The following is a 21,876-nucleotide window of genomic DNA, read 5'->3' on the forward strand; positions in this document are numbered from 1 at the left end:
ATGTCTCCATATAGCATCTTAATACACATAATATGTTCGCAGCGCCAATGGAGTCTCACACATTTGGAAAATGGGATTACACAGTGTTTGGTGTCATGGTGGCCGTCTCAGTGTTTATTGGCATATACCACGCCATAGTCGGCAGACATGGTAAACTGGAGGAGTACTTTCTGGCTGGGCGAAAACTGACCTTCTTCCCCGTCGCGATGTCGATAATGGCTACGTTGACGTCTAACATTAAATTGCTTGGGGCATCAGCAGAGGCATATGATTATGGCATCATGTGGATTCTCAGTGAAATAGCGATCTCCGTGGGAAAACTTCTGGAAATGTACCTTCTATTGTCCCTTCTGAAGAGACTGAACATATCAAGCCCATTTCAGGTAGTGTTGTATTTAATATTCTCGATGACCATGAACAGTCAGTCGCCAGGTAGTATCTTAGTTGTAGTGCACTCATTTGTCTGGCAAATGGGAGGTTATATTTCCATCTGCAATTATTATGAGAATAAAAGACGAGCTACGAGAAATTATGGTTCCTCATGTCATCTATGAAAAAATGAACCATAATTTCGAGTTTCTGGTTGGTTATTCTCTTTCTTACCCATAAACAAATTAACTGCAAACGACCCAGGATATCCAGTTCCTCACGACTTTTGACCTTTCTATTGGCTGAAACTCAAAACAAATGTTTCCCTTTGCAACAGTAACTGAAAACTTCGGATTGTGTAAAATAGCTCGCCATGGCCATTCAAATTTAGTTTATTTGTATCACTTAAAACTTGTACAAAAACAACATGCAAAGTAAAGTTGAATTTAATTTATTAACTTTCACATATGCAAGTTAACTTTCTTATGAGTCAACATCATCGAGAGCCAGAATTTCAGTTTAAGTGGGTCACACGTGTTGACTTAATGTTACAGCGGCTCTGTAAGCTAATTTTAAAGTTATCCCACACTACCAAGCTGATGCCAGAAATGCATACTGGGCGTTGGATGGAAGGATGGGTATGTAATATGTATCAAGCTGCAGTTATTTATTCAAAATCAGAATCCAGAATTATGCGACGTCTCGTTCCATATCAGCGTGACATGAATCAGATGATTGTTCAATTTATGCACATAACTTGACACGCCCAAAAAGTCAGTAGCCAAGCAACGGAGAGTAGGATTGAAACAAATTAGTTGATTGGTCTCCATAGTAAATATTTTTCAATTGCAAATCTTAATCTTGTCATTACCTTGTAGCATTTATATTTGTCAATACTTGTATCTTTTCCAGTATATCCAGGGCCGCTTCAAGTCCAGACTTCTCAGCCTCATAGTGATGGGAGCGTCTTGTGTCGAGAATGTAAGGCTCATGTGGACATTAAAAACCGATTTCTTGAGGCCAGAGACATAGCATTATTTGTTTAGTTGCATGATCTTTTTTTATTTTTCTTAAATAGTGTTGAGATTTTCTTTGGAAAAACATTCTTTATATCACCAAGGAATAAATAGAAAGCCGGATGAAAATTATTCCATTTACTTTGCAAATTCAAATTTGAAATACAGTCATGTTTTATCTGTTGTACAAATTCACTGGATTTATATTTTGCATAAGAAGTCTGTTTATCCTACTTTTTTGGGGTGTGTGTGGGGGGGGGGGGGGGGGGGCGGTCGTCGGGTAGCCGAGTGGTTAAAGCGTCGCTAGAAGACTCCGGGGTAGAATAGGCCTTCAGCATCCCATGCTTGCCGTAAAAGGTGACTATGCTTGTCGTAAAAGGCGACTAACGGGATCAGGTGGTCAGGCTCGCTGACTTGGTTGATGCATGTCATCGATCCCAATTGCGTGGATCGATGCTCATGAGATTAATCACTGGATTGTCTGGTCCAGACTCGATTGTTTACAGACCGCCGTCATACAGCTGGAATATTGCTGAGTGCGGCGTTAAACATCAAACCAACCAACCAACCAAATCGCTCGTCACGCCGAAGACCCGGGTTCGATTCCCGACATGGGTACAATGTGTGAAGCCCATTTCTGGTGTCCCCCCGCCGTGATATTGCTGGAATATTGCTAAGAGCGGCGTAAAACCAAACTCACTCACTCACTCAATTATCCTACTTTGATGAATGTTAATCATTTGCATTCATTATGAAATCCTCCAATAGTAAGTATATTGTAAAACTGTTAAATAGTTTTCAAAGTATGTTCCAATGACAATCATACTTGTTGAGGATCCTTGAGTCTGTAGTCTGCAGCCAAGACGTTTGTTAAACCTTTGAAATATGAATGGCGGCTAATAAAAGTTAATTTGACCACCTCTACTGACAAAACACTTCCCCCGCTCTTTTTGTTGCATACCTCGATCAAAAATCGCATCGCATTTTTCATTACACAATTGCTGTTCAAGATGACGTCATCACTAATGAAAGAAATGGGATGGATGAATAGGGGTTTTGTTTAATGCCGATTACATTCCAAACCTCATGAGAAAATAGTCAGGAAAGCTAGTTCGGGTTTTGGGTATGGATGTATTGAAATTATTGCCATAAATGATAAGAATCTGTTTGAGTGCGAGTGTTGTTTTGTGATTTAAAGGGGACATACTCCGACATGTATTGCACATTGGGCACCAGACTGTAAGAACGTAAAGAAAGACTTTTCAGATACATTGCATAACCATATACTGCAACTGTGAACATCTTGTTAAATGAGTGTGGTTTAAAGGATCGAATAATGTATATAAGTTTTGATAATCTGGCCAGCCGCTGGCCTGCTGTATGGCCATATCCCATATGGAAACCCATGTCGTGGGGTTAAAATTAATCGCTGTTACAAAACTATGTACTACACAGTGCCGCCTGTGCGGACGTCGCGGCTTCAATCCCGACAGATCTAAGACATTCAAAACAGGCAATACAATGAGTCAAATACGTTGCAGCAATAAGTAACAGGCACTGTTATTAATGAAAGTGCACTCATGAATGTCCAGAATTTTGTCATTTTTGAATGCCTTAAAAAATCCGAAACTAGTTGGCAGGTATTCGGAGTTTTCAGATAGGTATCGAACCTACACTTGGCAAGTAGAAAAGACGCAATGTAGGTCGTAAATGTCATCGAATCGCCCTCGTTGTAGCTGGTATATATACGTACAGCCAGCCTTCTAGAAAATGTCATAAAATTTCACGAACAAATATGTCCGCCATGTCCATAAACAAAAACCAGGGTAGGTAACTCTGAATTTCATTCACTCGACATTTTACCAATGCTTCAATCACGTAATAGTACTGACATTCACTACCATTAAACGTACAACAATCTCAACTGCCACAAAACGACAATAAACGTTGTCGCCTGTCCTCGTAGATACACATTTGTTACCAGTGACAGTATGGGTTGTTGGAGCTGATGGCTGGAACCAATTTCATGACTGGTTCGAATCCATATGTCTTGGCGACGGGTTGTCACTACGAGGGTGGTCGTCGAAGTGGTTGTTGATGCCGTCGCAATAAGTGCTGTAGGGTGTTCCATTGGACGTTTGAAGCCCTTTTTTGCAAAAAAGCATGTACTACCAGCGACACTTGTTTGACTGCAGTTCTACAACGTTGTTTTTCATAAACATTTTCCCGGGTTCATTGTTTTATCATTTTATCAAACAATCATATGTAGGTTCATAAGTAAGAGGGATTCCAATTCGAACGCCACAAGAACCTTCGTCTTGGTGTGTACTTTGAATGCAGCCGGACAAGCCAGCGAGATGTATCGATAGGATTATCATACTTTTGGCCTTAATTCATGCTGTTTAATACTTCTATCAATACTTTTAATGAGAATTTCTTACACAGTCCACCAACAACAACATGAGTGACTAATGTGTGGGCTCTTCGGCAATCTGGTGATACCCATAACTACCGTATCACACATGTATCATATGGAAGAAATGTTCTAGCTGTAATGCCGTGGAATGGGTAAACATACCATAACATGTTTTTTTCATGTTTATATAGACAATTATACTTACCAGTCAAGTTCACCGTCTTTATCATCATCGCGTTGTTTCAACTTTAGACTTCACTCCCAAGGAACCAGACACATAACGTGCGATGATGATCCTAGGTATTACAACCCCGACAACTTCCCCAGGGCTCTTACATATTTATTAGATATAGATATATATATATTCTTTATTGCGTATTTTTCAGGTCTTCTACATGAGCATAATCTTGTTTGGGCAGGGCATAGCATTACAAGCTGGTAAGATGGAAGAACGATATTTATTATAGACATCCTTTGTTGTGTATTGCGGAATTGACTGAACGAACTTGCAGAGAGTGGAAACATTCTACCCTGAACAACATACCTGTACAACCACTAACTCTACCAGAAACATACAACACTAACAATACCATAAAACCATACCCAGTACCAACACTGGCACCAAATCATCGATACCACGTGTTTACTGGTACACATTTTGTACTTATATCACACCTGCATAAAACAATGAACCACTCATGTTTCAAGTGACCGCCACATTTGTACATTTAAAGTTCGGACGCATTTTACTACCCAAGATGTAGTAAATTCTCTCCATCTATGATAGCAAATATACATTCAGAGACGTAGTGAGTTTGTACATTTGTAAATATTTTGACAGGGGCCTCTAATAACGTTTAATGTTGTATATTTCTCTTTTCCTGAAATTACGTTTAGTGCTTCGGCCAAAAACGTTATAGACTTTACCCAATGTATTTCTTTCCTACTTGTGTATTCTTACATAATATCCATATACAACACGTCTACACCCTCACAAGTGTGACTGTTTGTTATATATTCTTCACTCAGAAATATTCCAGTTACATGGCGGTCTGTAAATACTCGAATGTGGGCCAGACATTCCAGTAATTGACATCGTGAGCGTCGATCCGTGCATTTGAGACACTCACGTCAGACATACCAACAACCAAATCACCGAACCTGACCACCAATTAGTTGCCTCTAACGACAAGCATAGGTTGCCAAGAACCAATATTCTTACCCGGAATCCCCACTTGTGACGACTCATGACAAATTACATCTTGTGTACATGTTTCAGTGACAGGGTTCTCCGCGGTGGAGTCAATCCTTGTGACGTCAGCGGCAACTGTTCTCTACACAGCTATAGTGAGTTATTCTCAGGTCACGGTCTCAAATAATGCTGTGGAATTCCCTCGGATGTTTTGGGGGAACTGTGTTTAAAAAAAAAAACGGTTCTTGAAAAAAAATATTATTTGGCTATTCTGAGGAAAACATAGCATGTCTTGGAGCTGTGACTTCTCTCCCAACCCCTGAATATAATATCAAGTGGTCGGTCCCCGATTAGTTTGATTGTGTAAGCTTGATCAAATTCATTTGTTGATCCAGCGTATCTTGAAAACGTCTTATTTTTATATATAATATCTACTTACATTAAAAACTCACAATTTTAAATAACTTTAAGTCAGGCCTAGGCATACGTGTGACCTATAACTTGAGCAAGGATCCATTGGGCCACCCTTTGTTTGTACCTTATCCTTATTATTATTCCTTTCTTCGCAGAAATACTGGCAGTGACGTGGCATTGATAGAATTAGCATCGTTTATTTATTTATTTATTTATTTATTTTATTTTATTTTATCATGTATTTATTTGTTTGTTTGTTTGTTGTTTAACGCCACACTCAGCAATGTTCCATCGATATGACGGCGGTCTGTAAATAATTTAGTCTGGACCAGACAATCCAGTGATTGTCATCATGAGCATCGATCCAAGCAATTTGGACACAATGACGTGCAGCAACCAAGTCAGCGAGTCTGACCACTCGAGCCCGTTTGTCGCTCTTACGACAAGTCGCCTTTTTACGGAGAGCATGGGTTGCTGGAGACCTATTCTACCCCTTCTTCACGGGAGAGTTAGCATCGTGTATTCCTTGGTTTCGTATGTACCGAACGTCTATCTTTTGTAAATATCTAAACAACACATTGATCTTATTTTCATAAATGTATGAGATAGTTTCAATGTCTGGTGAAAACAAATTGTACAAGACAATCGTATATTGTTCGGAATATCAGGTCCAGGTTTTAAAATATGTTACATTTTACTTACATTGTTATCGATAATAATATAATTATTATGTTCCCAGGGTGGACTGAAAGCGGTGATATGGACAGATATGTTCCAGTACATGATAATGTTTGCTGGGATACTAGCTGTTACAATAAAGGTGAGAAGTAGTGCTTCACATGTAAGTAAAGAAACATTTTACATCAATTATCATATAACGGGTGGGTCTCTCTGCAGGATAAAGCCAACGGATAAAAACGGGGTCATATGCGGATAGAGATGCAAATATCAAAGGTCAAGTTGGGACTACTTTCACTGTTTACAAACATTCGGCGCATTCGGCGATCGAGTCAGAATTAACCATCGGGAATCTGGAGAAACTACTTGGATAATTGCTATCGTTATCAAACGAACTGTCCAATATACTGAGAATCGGTGTCTAACTGTGACGTAGCTAAGGCATTTTACAAGTTTGGGCAACATGGTGACATAAATTGCGAAACAATTTTGCGAGGGCACTAGTCCTAGCCAAGCGGGATCAGTAGCCTTATCTGTGCTCGTAGACCTCTGCGGCTTCGAACCTTTTCCACAATTAATATAGTTGGATTTGGCCGAAATGTGTTTGAATTGTTACCTTGTTTCGTTTTGTCGCTGTGTGTACATCTGACTGCACTTCGTAACGTTATGACAGGATAGACTGTCAACAACGTCTGACCGTGGCCGTGACGTCTCATAGAGTAGGGTTAGAGTAGCTTTCCTTTGACAAAGGGCAGGTACTCTAGCGGACAGACCGATGGATTGCCGCGAAAGGCAATTAAAAACAATTCGTGTATATGTTGTTTCGCCACTGTATAAAACAATGTTTCAGTTGGAACTATATTGGCTACTGTCACTGTCCGACTGACACATCACTAACCCTGTCACGTAATCACAGGGTTAGTGGACAGATCAGTGGACATTGGGTAGGCACGTGACACTCAAGGCCCGTGTTCGAATCCCCAAATGTGTATAAAGTATGAAGCCCATTTCTGGTGCCCTTCCTCCCTGCTATGATATTGCTTTCCTTGAATATTGTTGCAGCAAGCCTCTACTCTATTGTTAAATGGTAATTAAATCTTAAATTAAATAAAACAGGGAACCATTGACGTAGGATTGCAGGAGATATGGAGCAGGATAATGTCAGGAGGAAGACTTACTTTCATGTGAGTACTTGTGTTGTCGTTAGAATTGTGGATTTGCTCAGGCACATGTTGTGTACTTCGACCATGTACTTCGACCATGTGAAGGTCAGAACCGATTAATGCAAAAATAGAAGCTTTTTCAAATATCCCAGAACCGGCAAACAAAATAGAATTTATGAAATGCCTGGTTATGACTGGTCACTACATATATTTTGTCACCATCTCGCACTATTTTGGGATAACCAATGCCGGACTGCTTTAGTGAGAGTTAAAGTTATACTCATGAATGATCCAGTCTTCAAAGCACCAGACATTGAGAACATGTGCTATGTGAAACTGACATTGATGATGGTATTGGTGTTTTGTTTCAGGAAGATCCTAATGACATCAGTCTCCATGTTTGTTACTTTTTCAAAGCAATTTGACATGCAACAGAAACATTACTCTCACTATTGAGAAAGAAACTCCTACTAAAGTGTTCACAGATCACAATCCGCTGACTTTTCTTCATCTCTGAAGAACAAAATTCAGAGATTGGTGAGGTGGAGTTTTAATATAGTGGTAGGCAAGCCTAATTCAGAGCAGACTGTTGTGAACGTATTTGTAGCAATTGTCAGTGGCACCAAGTGATTGTAATGCTGGTAAAATGTCGAAGCCTGTTGTGGCCAGTTTGTCATAGCTATCAATGGCAACAAGAGGAATTTTACCGCTCTCAGCTGTTGGCATGATCGTATATATTACTCAAAGTTTGTTCAGGATTACCACTTTAAACAACGACAAATTGTGTGCATCTGTTGAAATAGCTCAAGATACTATTGCGTGAAGGCATTTAGAATAAACAAAAGTCCATTGTCATGTGCCACAAAAACCAACCAATAATGACTCAAAATCGCCCGTCAAAATGAGAGAATCTCACGAAAACTGAAACGTAAAAAGAGAACGAAAACAAATTTATTGTCAAAAAAAACCCTCTTAGTAGTGTGTATATGATCCACGTAATGCGATCATAGCCTGGTACATTCTCAAGCTCCCAATATGTGTCTCGTTGGTGTGGTTGAAAATATTACTCCATTCTTCAGTAAGAGCATTGCCGAGTTTCTCTGGTGGTGCTGTCAGTACAGGGTGTCGTGAGAGGGCGATATGCAGCTCCTTCCACATGTGTTCGATAGGGTTGAGGTCTGGTGACCGGGCTGGCCACTCCATGCGGACAATGGTGTCCTGCTCTAAGTAGGCATCAACGACCCTGGGGCAATGCGGTCGTGCGTTATCGTGCTTTACGATGAAGTCGGGTCCGATTGCACCATCATATGTTCTCATGTACACATCTAGAATATCGTCCCTGTAGCGCACACCTGCCCCGCTGTAGGACTAGAGATCAAATTCTTCCAGCTCTACTGATCCCATCCCAAATCAAGATTGAGTCCCCTCCATAGCGGCCATTTTCGGCTTGGTTAAGATCCTGATATCTTTCACTTTGTCTCAGCCACAATCGGGCATGATGACAGGTGAAATCTGCACAGCATCTCGATTCGATTCATGAGTGAAAAGTACTGGAGTCTGGTCAATTAACGTGATTTTTGGTCAAAATATCACTGGGTAGCTGATCAAAACTTCTGGTATCGATTTCATGTCCTGCTGATCACACTTTGGCTGGCACCGAACACATTGCGTTGACCCATTTTCATTCAGTTATTGAAATCCTCAGCAGCAAAACCTCTCTGATAATGAAGTGCTTCAATTCTGTCACCTTACATCCAAACACAGGTTTTCAAGCACCTAGTGCGCATTGTACCCATGGCGCAAGCATCTGTCCGTTCATCATGAAATTGGGGTCCTATCGGGTTTACCCAATCATTGTGTAGCAGGATATTTCAATCAGGTTTTACTTGATGATATTTTGATATCATCAAAACTTGATCCGTAGCAAAATTTGAGTAGTATATGTCCCAAAAGTCAAATTGCTGCCAGCTTCAAACGACAGTGCAGATTGGATACCTACCTACAAAAGTTTGTTCCCGCGTTTTCAGGTGAACAACTGACTTGCAAATGCATGTATTTGTGACCGGGGCCACCGGTGGGGGCGGGAAACGCCCATCTGTTTGCGAAACCTAATATCATCACTATTTCATAGTGATTCATAAACATATGCTCATTATATAGTCAGAATGGTTTAGCGGGAGGCTATCCTTCATATGAGAACACGGTTGGAGGACTGGAGTGGATCTGTAGCAGTGTTTGTTTAGGCAGGGATTAGCCTTCATATGACCTTAGTGGTTGGAGGATAAGGTAGGTCTGCAGTAGTCATATCATCATGCAACTGATCCAACCTAATTTGTCTGGTTACTATCGTTTCCGTTAGGATCATCAGTGGTCATCCGGTAACTAATACCACTGATACGATGGTAGGAACTCAACTGAGCTAACTTGCACAGGAAATACTGTTTTGGCCGATATAACAGGTGGGATTGTGATCAATAGCTATAATACTTACAGGGAAAGATATGCCATTTGGTTCATGGCCATAATGGAATGACCACTCACTTTGCTTGAGTTTTCAGATTTGACCTTGACCCGACAATCCGACATACCGTGTGGAATTTAGGAATTGCCAGAGTGTTTGTTGGAATGGGTTTACTTTTCCAACCTGCCTATCTTCAGCGTATTGCCGCCACGAAGTCCCTCACTGAAGCAAGAAGGCATGAACAATATTTTCAATTTCTTTTGTTTTCATAATCATATATTTTATATGTATCGTAACTGGAAGAGCCTGGTAGTTAAAGCCGTTGCTGATTTCAGTACAGCGCATTCTTTATCCATTGAGATCATTGGCATGGTTATTCTCTGGTGTTAACGTCTTCTACTAACACCTGCTGTACTAAATATACAGGATGCATAATTGTTTTGTGATACTCGAATATTTGGCTTGAATATTACTTTGACTTATGGTCACGTATTGTTATAATCTGGCTAGTTTGTCTATCTTCTTTCACGTTGATGAACGTGTCACAACAACTGCATGTTTTTCTTAAAGAGCGATACTAGTTGCGCTATTCTGCGGTCCTATATATGGAATTCTCTGCGTCATCAGTGGACTTGTGGCATATGGTTACTATGACTACAAGAGATGCAACCCTATAGCATCCAATCAGATCAACAATATTAATCAGGTACGATCACGATCTATGATATATCGTCAATGCAAAAGTTAAGCACCAAGCGGGTTACCCTAAAGAGTACAGTTAAGACCTCATCAGTTCAATTGGCTAGCGCTATTGAATTTTGATTTATTCATACATGCGTTGTATAAACGGGAAAACCTGTTGATATATGTTGACTAAGGAGTAAACACAGGGGTAAACGCTGTCCATACCAAACTGGATGTTGGTAGGTAGCAACTACCTTTTTCTCTCTAGACAGTAAAAGTTGTAATTTCACCCAAGAACATGGTGCATGGTGAAGGAACGTGTTTTTCCCTTTTCCTTAGGTATTTAAACTTAAGCTAACTTATATTATGCACCGAAGTGCTTCCGGACCACAATCGTTGTAGCATTAACATACATTCAAAAATAAGGTCAATATTTCTCACTTTACTTTTGGTGTCATCAGGCGTGACAGCGACAGCTGGAAACGAGGGGCCTTTCAGCGTAAAAGCGGCATAATTACTTCATACAAACGCTATTTTGTGTCAATTTCAGCTTTATTAGGTTATTTTAGTATCAATGTAATACCTTTGTTATTTTAGTATCAATGTAATACCTTTTGGTGAATAAATGAAGCAATAACGCATATACGCTCTCTCTTTGAATAAAAGCGACAAAAATATTTCCATGATCATAAAACATCTCTTCTAAAAGCATTGTCTATTGTACGATTCCAACCATATTTATTTATATATTTATATATTTGTTTGTTTGTTGATTAACCATGCACTTAGCAATATTTCAGCTGAATATTGTTCCAGGTTTTTCCAATATTCCAATATTCGTTTGTAAATATTATTACGATTGTTGTCCGGGTATTCCACTATTCTATTAGGAATATCCGGCATTATACATATTGTTTTCTCAATAAACTTTGATGACATTTGCTTTCATTTTAGACACATTGTACCGAACCTCTGAAGATAGAGCTGTAACTATGGTCCCCACGATCAGTGACGCATGCCCCATGGATAAAAAAATGAAGTGTTTTCTTAAGATTGTCATGTGGGATGTTTATATGAGAAAGTTCAAAATCAAAGGTTTTGACATTATTGAACTTTGTTCAGATTCAGGAAAATCATTGAACTTTTGGAGAATCCACATGGTATTAATTCCACTTGTCTCATATACTCTCTGTGTTGCGTGTTTTTGCAGATTTCATCCTCATTTATATGTTGGCGTTATCCTAGTACGTGGCATTATTTGATAGGTCACTTATACCAAGCTGTTTCATGCAACTTTAGTAACCAATTTCATATAATTAATTTTCTTTCAGAACCACGGACGCCGAGCAAATCATTCGTCATGTGTGTCATTTAACATCAGTGCCTTTGTTTTAAGCACCCATGTAAACAACATTATTTATTCTCTGAATCATGTCTGAACACGAACAGCCTAAATATGGCCAACCACTGCATGTGAAAAGAATTCACTGTAATCAGCATTAGCAATGAAGAACTGATTCTATGATCCTGGAATGATAAAGATCCTTGTGTATTTTGGCCTATCGGCTATCTGAATGGCAGGAACAAAGTTTAAATGACACAACAGTCAGCTCATATACAAAAACAACAAAGACAGTGTTTAACCGACTACAATCAACTCGAACAGTTGTTGTTTTGTTAAATATGTAGGAATATATACATCACAGAAATCGTAAAGCTAAAATTGACACAAATGTGCGCTGGAAAAGATTAATTATGTGGTTTGTACGCTGAAAAGCACCCTGTTTTCGACTCTTCGCTATCGCTTCAGATGACACCAAAAGTAAAGTGAGAAATATTGAACCTAATATTGAGTGTGGTATGTAAATACTATAAAGATTGTTGTCCGGAAGTCCTTGGTTGTATGATGTAAGTTAGACTTAGTTCAAATTCGTAAGTATAAGTTCTTAAACCATGCTTCATGTGCTCGGGTGAAATCAGAACTCTTACTGTCCAACGAGAAAATGGTCGTTGCAACCTACCAACATCCGGTTCGGCAGGGACAGCGCTAACGCCCTGTGGTAAAGATAGCCTTAAAATGCTTCAACGTAGATCTTTTGACGACTATTTAAATATCTAAGTTACAGGTGAGGGATTTTGGGAGGTGATTTTGCATCGTGTTTATTTGAAACCATGAGCCATGAGGGAAGGTGCATAAAACACATTCCTCTTACCCTCTTTCTCTTTCATTAATTCTCGCTCTTCCCAAGGTATTACCTTTCATGACGATCGACATTTTCCGTAACCTACCCGGAATGCCAGGACTGTTTCTTGCAGCACTCTACAGTGCGTCTCTCAGGTCAGTTTGGTTTGTTTTGTTTTATTTTAAATATATTTTATTGACATATATGGTCAACGGGATTGGGCAAAAGTTATCCAACTTAGGTGGCCCTTTCCCTACTCTATATGTACAGACATTGATTATACATATATATACACATATACATCCACACATACATAAACATACGTATACAGAAATACATACATATACACATAATCATATATACACATAATCATACATACTCATACATACATATACACATACTCATATATACACATAATCATACATACATACACATACTCATATACATTTGCACACATTACATTTATAGTAACAAAGAGAAATATATTTACACAAGTACATAAACATAATTTTTGCAAGAATAACATAGACATACATAAGAATTGCCTATATAAACACAATTTACTTGTATATACACATTAATCCAAAATACATGCAAGACTACATATATAATTACACAATCATACATACACTTATATACATGTACATATATGCACACATACACACACTACATACATACACATGTACCCTTGTATACGCATGCATACATATATAGTTTGGTCATATGAGATGTAGTTGTATCAGCTCATTGTACACGATCACGCCGAGGTACATCAACTTAGGATAGTTCCATAACGATTTACCTTACCACCAGCAAATGGAGACTGAGATGTCAATACGTCGTTTTATGTTGTTTAATAATATTTACCTGTAAGGTAAGAAAATTACTTATGAAACATGTATCCATCTATCAGCTATATCTTTGGATAACAGATTGTGCAAACGTTAACTTGACCTGGAATTAATAAACCTAAATATTGTAATGTTTTCAGTTCACTGTCATCAGGACTCTCAGCCCTCGCGAATATAACATGGGAGGATTTTGTAAAACCCTGTGTCTCTGCAATGTCGGAGTTTAAACAAATGGCTGTCGCAAAAGTATCAGGTATGACGGAGCAAAACGAGTTATTCTTTCTGAATTATTACATTTTGCATTCAAACAGATTGTTTATAATACAAAAAGTGACAAATTCATTTCTATAATCATTAATAATAAAGCAACAAAATCCCTTTCTATCATCATTAATAATAAAGCAACAAAATCCATTTCTATAATCATTGATAATAAAGGAACAAAATCCCTTTCCATAATCATTAATAATAAAGAAACAAAATCCCTTTCCATAATCATTAATACTAAAGCAACAAAATCCATTTCTATAATCATTAATAATAAAGCAACAAAATCCATTTCTATAATCATTAATAATAAAGCAACAAAATCCATTTCTATAATCATTAATAGTAAAGCAACAAAATCCATTTCTTTAATCATTAGAAATCTCTACTAAAAGCAGAATCCATTGTACGAATCCGACTATATCAAAGGCATGTGTCTCTGAAATAGCGTATCCTGCCCTACCGCCTACCTGTCACAAACACATGCAAGGGTAAATTAATTGCTAACCTGAGAAAACATGGATATACATATCATGGACCGAGTCAAACAAGGGAATTGCAACTGACATCCACATGTCTACCATAAAGTACTTGAAAGGCCTTGAATATTGTAACTTTGACTTTTGAGCAAGTCACTCTTTGAAATCTTCGTAGAAAGCGCCTGCTCGATTATACCTAAAAATGTGAAATATATAACACCAATGCTAGAATGAATGGAACGTTGACAATTGGAAAGTCAACCCTCTTGTCAATCTTGTGGATAGTTTTTTGGGTCGATCTTAACAGACAGATCCTTACAAGAACAAAAAGTATTAAAATAAAATAATATGCCACCTACAAACACACATATATACCGACCAAAAATACAGGAAGTGATGATTTGGATGTTGCTGTAGTAGGAGTGTACATTTGTGTGTTATACATCACCCAACAAGGTAAAATCATGACAGAATCCTTCATAGAAAAGGCCTGTACCTATACTACACAGTTTTGTGTCGCAGAGCTGATTCATTTTAGGTTTAAAGGTATTAAATCTATTTCGGCTGATCTAATTTGATGTAATTGTCTTTGGTATATATGTAAATTATACAGTAAATCATACAGCTCATCTTTGGACTTATCTATGGGGGCAACTGTGAACAACTGTTCCTGTTACGACCACTCTACCGTCTGCTTCTCTTTTCAGTGGTGGCGTGGGGAACTCTAATTTGTTGCGTGGCGATATGTGTGTCATCCATCAGATCAATCCCCCTACTCCAGGTGATAACAGGCTAAATCGTAATATTTGTTTCTAAACCTATCAAAGTATTTTTATTTGACAGTCAATGGATAATCATTTTCTTTTCAGTGGCACTTTGTATGAAATTCATCTTCGTAAACCAAGTGATACCGGCTCAAATCCAGTCTGAACGTATTGAATTATATTTGAAGTAATCAACCACATATTTTCTCTGGCTTTGAGTTTGAAATAGAGCCAAGAGGTAACTTTGTTTCAGATTTACAGCGCCAATGCAGTCGTGGCTGGACCAATAGTCAGTCTATTCTACCTCGGTGCCATGTTCCCGTTTGTCAATACAAGAGTATGTACATCGTCATGATATTTCACACATCAATTCACCAGAACTGTAAATAGGATTCTTCCCGGGTGTCGTCTGATCAGTCTTAGTTATATTTTATTTTGAGAAATTCTGATTCAAGAGAATCATATTAAAATTCATGCTGATGAATACATTTAGCATTTTGAAATTTCATCAAAAGCGTATGGTACAATATGCGGATAAATCCCTAAAACGTATGCAAATATCTTACTTAGTAGCCATTCTCTTCACTTAGAGCGCTATTGCGGCACTGCTAGTTGGGATCAGCTTCCTGACGTGGCTGGTGGTCGGTGCCAGTGTTTACCCGGAGGTGAGGAAGACGCCCCCTCTCCCGCCTGCCCCGACAGATCACTGCCTGAGTGTCAACCTAACTCTACCATACACCACGAACTCAACCAATGATGATCTACGCCAGTATACTGGGTAGCACTCGAGAAACTTTGTTATGTTAAACAAACAATAAGCAAGGTAGTATATGATGGTTAATACCGTTCAACTTGTACACGGAATTGCTTTTGAATTACATCATACTATTATATTCAACACGATATTTTTCGATTCATTGTTGATATTAGTTTTCAAAATATGCTAATAAGAAGGATGAAGCAAAAACGTCTGCACGCAGAAGGTTTTATGACACACGTCCCTAACCCTCTCATATGTTTCTTTATGCCAATCAAGATACTTAGTATTATTTGCTCTCAGGTCAGGTCTCGACGCCTTCTATAGCCTCTCCTACACTCTGTACTATGTGTTTGGATTCCTGATCGTACAGGTGGTGGGCGTTGTCCTCAGTCTGGCCACAGGTAAATGACAATGTAGCCACATAATATACTATCCTCATCCTTTCAGGCTGAATATGGTTCTCGTCACACTATTGTGTTTCATATTATATATAAATTTCATTTGACAACCTACGCATTTGAGGGAAACAAATTTAAACACCTCCATGAAAACACACATTTCTATGGAAGTTTATACTGCAGGTGGAAACAAGGATGGAGTTAACCCTATCTACGTCAGACAATTTGTTTTCTGGAGGAGTGAACCGGAAGAGGAACATGTGATGGTCAGTATCATGGACCAGAATCCAATATTGGTCCAATAATGCAATAAACCCACGTAGTTAGTAGTTATATGGTTGTTTGTTATTTAACACCTAACTAACCAAGATTCAAGATATATGATGGCGGCCTGTAAATAATCGAATCGTGCTTAACAAGTCAAACCAGTTGTTGATATAATCAAAGATCTATGAGACCACGCGATCAACAAAGTCTACCCACTTGATACATTAAGTCGCTCTAACGAGCAGCACGGGTTGCTGTGGATCAGATCTAGCCCAGATTCCAACTAGGATGATATCAGCATGTGTCAGATTCAATAATTTGCTTTGAAACCCTTTCTAGCTAATGGTTTCTGTGTCTATTAATCAACTGCAGGCCAAGTTTTTATCCTGTAGCCATACCCCGGTACAGTATTTTTAGGACTATGACTCACCACACCAAAAGCAAACAAATACAAGCAAATCATGTGAGCAATGCATACTGTCCCAATGTTTGGGACTTTCTGTTGTCTCCAACATATGCTTCTCTGTTTTTGTTGCAGACTTCAGGAAGGTTTGCCGACACATCAGATGCCCCGGTGGAAGGACCAATTGGCTCAAACGATGAGGAGCAAACAGAATCGTTCATCAGGAATTGAGTTTAATCATTATTTAAGACCTAGTGGGCAACATAAAAGATATTTCAAGATATTTGTGTATAACACGTATGCATGCTTCTCAATGAATGTATCTATAGCTTTCTTTAATTTCCATCAGCAAATTCACTCTTAGAGAAAGAGTTATGTCCTGATTGAAGAGACCCGTAAAGATCCGGGGTAGAATAGGTCTTCAGCAACCCATGCTTGCCGTAAAAGGTGACTATGTTTGTCGTAAGAGGCGGCTAACGGGATCGGGTTGTCAGGCTAGCTGGCTTGGTTGATGCATGTCATCGTATCCCAATTGCGTGGATCGAAGCTCATGGTATTAATCACTGGTTTGTCTGGTCCAGACTCGATTATTTACAGACCGCCGTCATACAGCTGGAATATTGCTGCGTGCGGCGTTAAACAAAAAAACCAACCAACCAACTTGCAAATCCTATTTGTACAGCATTCCCTTCATCAAAGCTGAGAGTGTAATAGTCTTAAGGCTGACATTATTAAGTGAGTTGGGTTTTATGAAAATCAGCAATGACAGCAAGTTTAAGCATGTCTTGCAGAATCAATTGAACAATTCCGATCATATGATGAGCATGTGTTTATTAATCACTATCAAATGGTGATGATCCTAGGTGTTTATGAAAAGGAGAACGTATCCGGCCCCACCGGCGGCACCTGTCACAACCATATGCAAAAGCAAGTCAATTGTTCACCTGGAAAAAAACTCCGGCACATGGGGAACTGTATCGGACAGCTGTCTTGTCACTGCTGCGTAAAATTGGGAAATGTCATCAACATATCTACCAAAAAACGTTTTGAAAGCTTTGCTGAGGCCTTGAATGTTGTAACTTTGATCAAACATCTTTTGAGTCGTATGAGGCTCTGTGAAATCTTGGTTTAAAGAATCGCAAAATGGACTGAAATTTGTTGTGGTTATATATAGGGGGTTGTCGCTTTTAATTCTTATGGTTATTTCTTTAAACTCATATGGTTTTAAGTTGGAAGCCTTTGGTTTTCTTGATGTCCTATCTTAAAATATATCAGGTAAACGTAATGGCAAAACAATTTGAAACATATGATTTATGAATCTAGATATAAATTCCGTTCTAACCATGCCTAGATTACGCACATTCTTTTTTTTATTTTAAAAGAAGGATTAAACACTTTTTACAGACTGGACACCCCGGAGACGCTTTCTAATATGGAGGGAAGTGTCCACAACTCACAAATAGTCATATATAACTTCATAATTTTCCTAACTGTTTTGCCTTTCCATTCTGTAGATAATCGATACTGAATATTCTCGGGCGTTGGCGTGTTATATTTAGACCTCTGATCATTAGATGAGATAATAAACAGGTTTCAGGTCCTATGAAAACAATTTGAATTCATAGTTTTGTATGAGTAAAAGATGCACTAGTATTTCATTTTGGGCGTATGAGTTAAGTCATACTTTAATATTTTCCTTGGCATGTTTTTTATAGTTGATATGCTATTCTCTCAGTATCTTTTGTTGACATTTCATGTATGTTCAATTTATGTTTGTCTTCACTTCACTTCACTTTATTTGAGTACTTGTAGGCCACGGGCCTTTGTGTACAGACGAAATACAATAATGTTTGTGAAACACGAGGACAAATGATTTTTTCCAGCTTTTCTGGTTAGAATATTTATTCTTTTTCAAAGCCAACCACACACCCCAGCCAGAATATCAAAAGGTCCTTCAAGGAAATAAGATTATTTATAATTATCATAAAACAGTTTAAGTGACATTTGTTCATACGACAGCTGTATAGGCATGTCATTATATAACATGATTCAAACCAATTGACAAACACTTGAAAATGTAGAGGAGGGTCCCCCATACGTTTTGCATCCTTAAAGGTTCACGTCATAATCACAACCATTACAATTTATCGCCTTCTTAAATTAAAAACTCGTTGTGACTTAATGCAGTGCGTCAATTCTGGGTTAAGAAATATCCTGCGTAAACAGGGAACGTCAGTGCTCTGTGGTAATGGGATGTGCACAGCAATATGGATCTCTTGGCCTGGTGTCACGAGTGTCCACATCACGTCACTGACTCGGTTGCTTCACGCTGACCAGCCTGAGCTGTTAATATAACTAAATATTACCATACCATTGGAATGCATGCTATGTTAAGTCAGTATGGCAATCCTACATTTACCTTTGAAAGAAAATTTAAGAGCGTATGAAACATAGAAGGTATCTAAAACCCGTCATACTAGATTTAACGGAATTTAAATCCGTGTCATATATTTACGATTATTGCCCACGCTAGAAAAGAGATGAAAACGATGTGCATGTATTTACACACCTCTGTAATATATGTTCATAGTGATTTGAATATTCTTATATTTTAACACCATATACAAAGTATATAGATATTGATAGCACTCGTTTTTCTTTGAAAAACGGAAATATTTGTAAAATAAAGTTGAAAGTGAATTACCAATGCATATGAGGTTGTGATACCAAATGAATAAAAAGAGGTCTGTAATGTATGAAATTAAGTCATATCGGTGGTGGACCATCCTACCTACCCTCCTGACCTGGTAACAGGAGACAGAGCGACACGCCCTAAAAGAGGGTCAATTAAAGATGTCAACATCGGGAGTGACGTAATAGGCGAGGCAGCGGCATGGAACAGACGATCCATTCAATAAAGACAGGATCCGATGTTGAGCTCAGTTCTTCAATGACCAGTAAAATACCTCCTTGATACAATGTCAACATTATCACAGTAAATACTTATGGATTCGAATGTATTTACATTCAATACAACAATCAATAAATCAACTGTAACTCATATAGCCAGTAACATCTACAATCATTTAGGTGATTGCAAGTTCCTGTTCATATTGGTTACACTGGTAAAGAACAAACACTATAACTTAATATCAAAATAACATTACAAGATACAAACCATTCACAAAATGTAAATGGCAAGTGACTGCTACATTACAACAGAAATATTAGCACGATGTCTTTTTATGTTTTAACTTTACCATATTAAGAATTAAATGACTTAAATATACACAACACTTAAAATTACAAACTATGAGCTGAACCACATGGTCTCGCGAGCAAGTCACCAACTGCCATTACATCCCACCTACAGTATATTGAATATACCTATTATGTGATTATATACATGTATGTGTGGCATGTTCACAGCATGAAAAGCGTGTGCATTAGTAAACCAATCCAAATGACCCTACTCAGTTCACAGAAACTTAAGCCAATCAAATGTGATGACACACATGAACAATGACGCTCTGTGTGGATTGGGGGCCCTTATTGTGTTGTGGGAAGCGTTCATTTACCTTGATAATACTAAATTAATTATTTTGAGCTTAAATTCCGCCACCAAATAAATTAAAAATAAAAGATATTTACAACACTGCTACACACTAGATAATTAAAAACAGGCTGGGGATAATTTTCCAAATGGCAACCAAATATTGACCGAATTGCAAACTGAGCTTGCGTTACCGGCTGATTCTGGTCCTACTGTAGGTTTCGTTCTTTCTCATCCCAGACATATTGCATAGGGGTGAGGTTTGGAGAACTGCTGCCCGTGGCAGTACAGCAATGTCATCCTGCCTCAACGAAGTGTCACAACACACGCAACATGTAGACGGATATTATCCTACTGAAACGTGACGTCACGTCCCTACATTCGCACAAAGGGTAGAACATGATCTGGAACGGTAGCGTACGCCATTCATATTGACATGAACATGGATGAGTTTTGTTATCCCATGATTTGTAATGCCACCCCATACCATTACGCTTCCATTCCCAAACTGACGACATTGGGTAACGCAAACGTCCCTAAAGCGTTCTCCTGAACGACTGTAGACCCTTGGACCACATGGAACCTTGACTTCTCTGTGAACTATATACTGTGGCAGTCTTGTCTTCTGTCTTCTGTCTTCTGTCTACTTAAAGCTAGATGTGACCTGGAAGCAAAATTGGGCGTATCTCTGGACGTCGGGGTCGATGTTGTGCTCTCACAACCGGTTGCGTACGGTTCTACCACTAATTGGTCCGAGCTGTTTCTGTGGCCATTTGGTATCGAATCCGTCGATGCACAAACCGAAGTGGTCTTGTTCACGCGACGTCACACGTTTACGACCGGCAAGTCATGAGTGTTGCCCTGCTGTAGATAATGTCTCTGAGGAGATGATGTTGTGTTTCGATGCACATTTAAATGTCTGCCAGCTTCATCATGCGCTCTTCCTGTTTACAGCATACACACGGCGAGTAGACGTTTCCTTTTCAGCACGCCATGGCATTGCGTAAGCGTAATTCACAGTTAAACAAACGTGTTTTATCAGCATCTGAACGATCAGCGTGTGGAGCTCACATTAAAAAATACCTGTGTGAGTATCCTACTCCGAACAAACATGCAAACATCCTAATTGTGCTCTGTGCATGAACATGCACGTGCAAACTGTGAATCACGACCATAAAGTCGAGGAAATATGTATTCAAAGATGCATTATTTAAATTAAGAATACATTTATATTCATTGAACTTTATATGAGGCACAGTTACTTTTTCCGTGAGTATATAAATAACATGAATTCAGTTTTATATATATTATCCTTCTTCTGATACTTAATATCATGTATTTCATGATATCGAAGTTATTATTGCGAAATCAAATATGTGCATACTATTCTGCCTAAATTACCCTCAATCTGGGAGCGGCAATATTCGAATGAAGGTGTGAATTAGGGCATACAGAATATTGGTTTATAGACATGCATTATTCACATTATACACAGTGGTAAACGTAGCATGAAAAATAATATAAAGTATGTTTGTCCAAGCTGTGTGTATCACTTTAT

The 21,876-nt window shown here is 38.6% G+C and overlaps 1 protein-coding gene across 1 annotated transcript; it reads left to right on the plus strand.

The window, feature by feature from the left end:
• The first annotated feature begins 32 nt into the window (after positions 1 to 32).
• LOC139480412 (sodium-coupled monocarboxylate transporter 2-like) lies at positions 33 to 16,996 on the plus strand. The gene is made up of 16 exons (XM_071263476.1): positions 33 to 383; positions 1,282 to 1,350; positions 4,188 to 4,239; positions 5,081 to 5,148; positions 6,147 to 6,227; positions 7,202 to 7,269; positions 9,807 to 9,944; positions 10,280 to 10,415; positions 12,643 to 12,731; positions 13,568 to 13,680; positions 14,881 to 14,954; positions 15,191 to 15,274; positions 15,528 to 15,715; positions 15,998 to 16,098; positions 16,279 to 16,361; positions 16,901 to 16,996. The coding sequence occupies exons 1-16, from the start codon at positions 33 to 35 to the stop codon at positions 16,994 to 16,996; spliced, it is 1,791 nt and encodes a 596-aa protein (XP_071119577.1).
• Positions 16,997 to 21,876: the final 4,880 nt, after the last annotated feature.

Source organism: Haliotis cracherodii, unplaced genomic scaffold, assembly GCF_022045235.1.
Source record: "Haliotis cracherodii isolate W230 unplaced genomic scaffold, xgHalCrac1.p SCAF_4, whole genome shotgun sequence".
NCBI lineage: Eukaryota > Metazoa > Mollusca > Gastropoda > Lepetellida > Haliotidae > Haliotis > Haliotis cracherodii.

What these genes read in the sequence shown, in the direction of transcription:
- LOC139480412 (XM_071263476.1), top strand. Translation starts at nt 33, where the DNA reads ATGTTCGCAGCGCCAATGGAGTCTCACACATTTGGAAAATGGGATTAC. An exon ending in TCCCTCACTGAAGCAAGAAG is followed by an intron (nt 9,945 to 10,279) that starts GCATGAACAATA and finishes TTTTTCTTAAAG; the next exon opens with AGCGATACTAGTTGCGCTAT. An exon ending in GATCAATCCCCCTACTCCAG is followed by an intron (nt 14,955 to 15,190) that starts GTGATAACAGGC and finishes ACTTTGTTTCAG; the next exon opens with ATTTACAGCGCCAATGCAGT.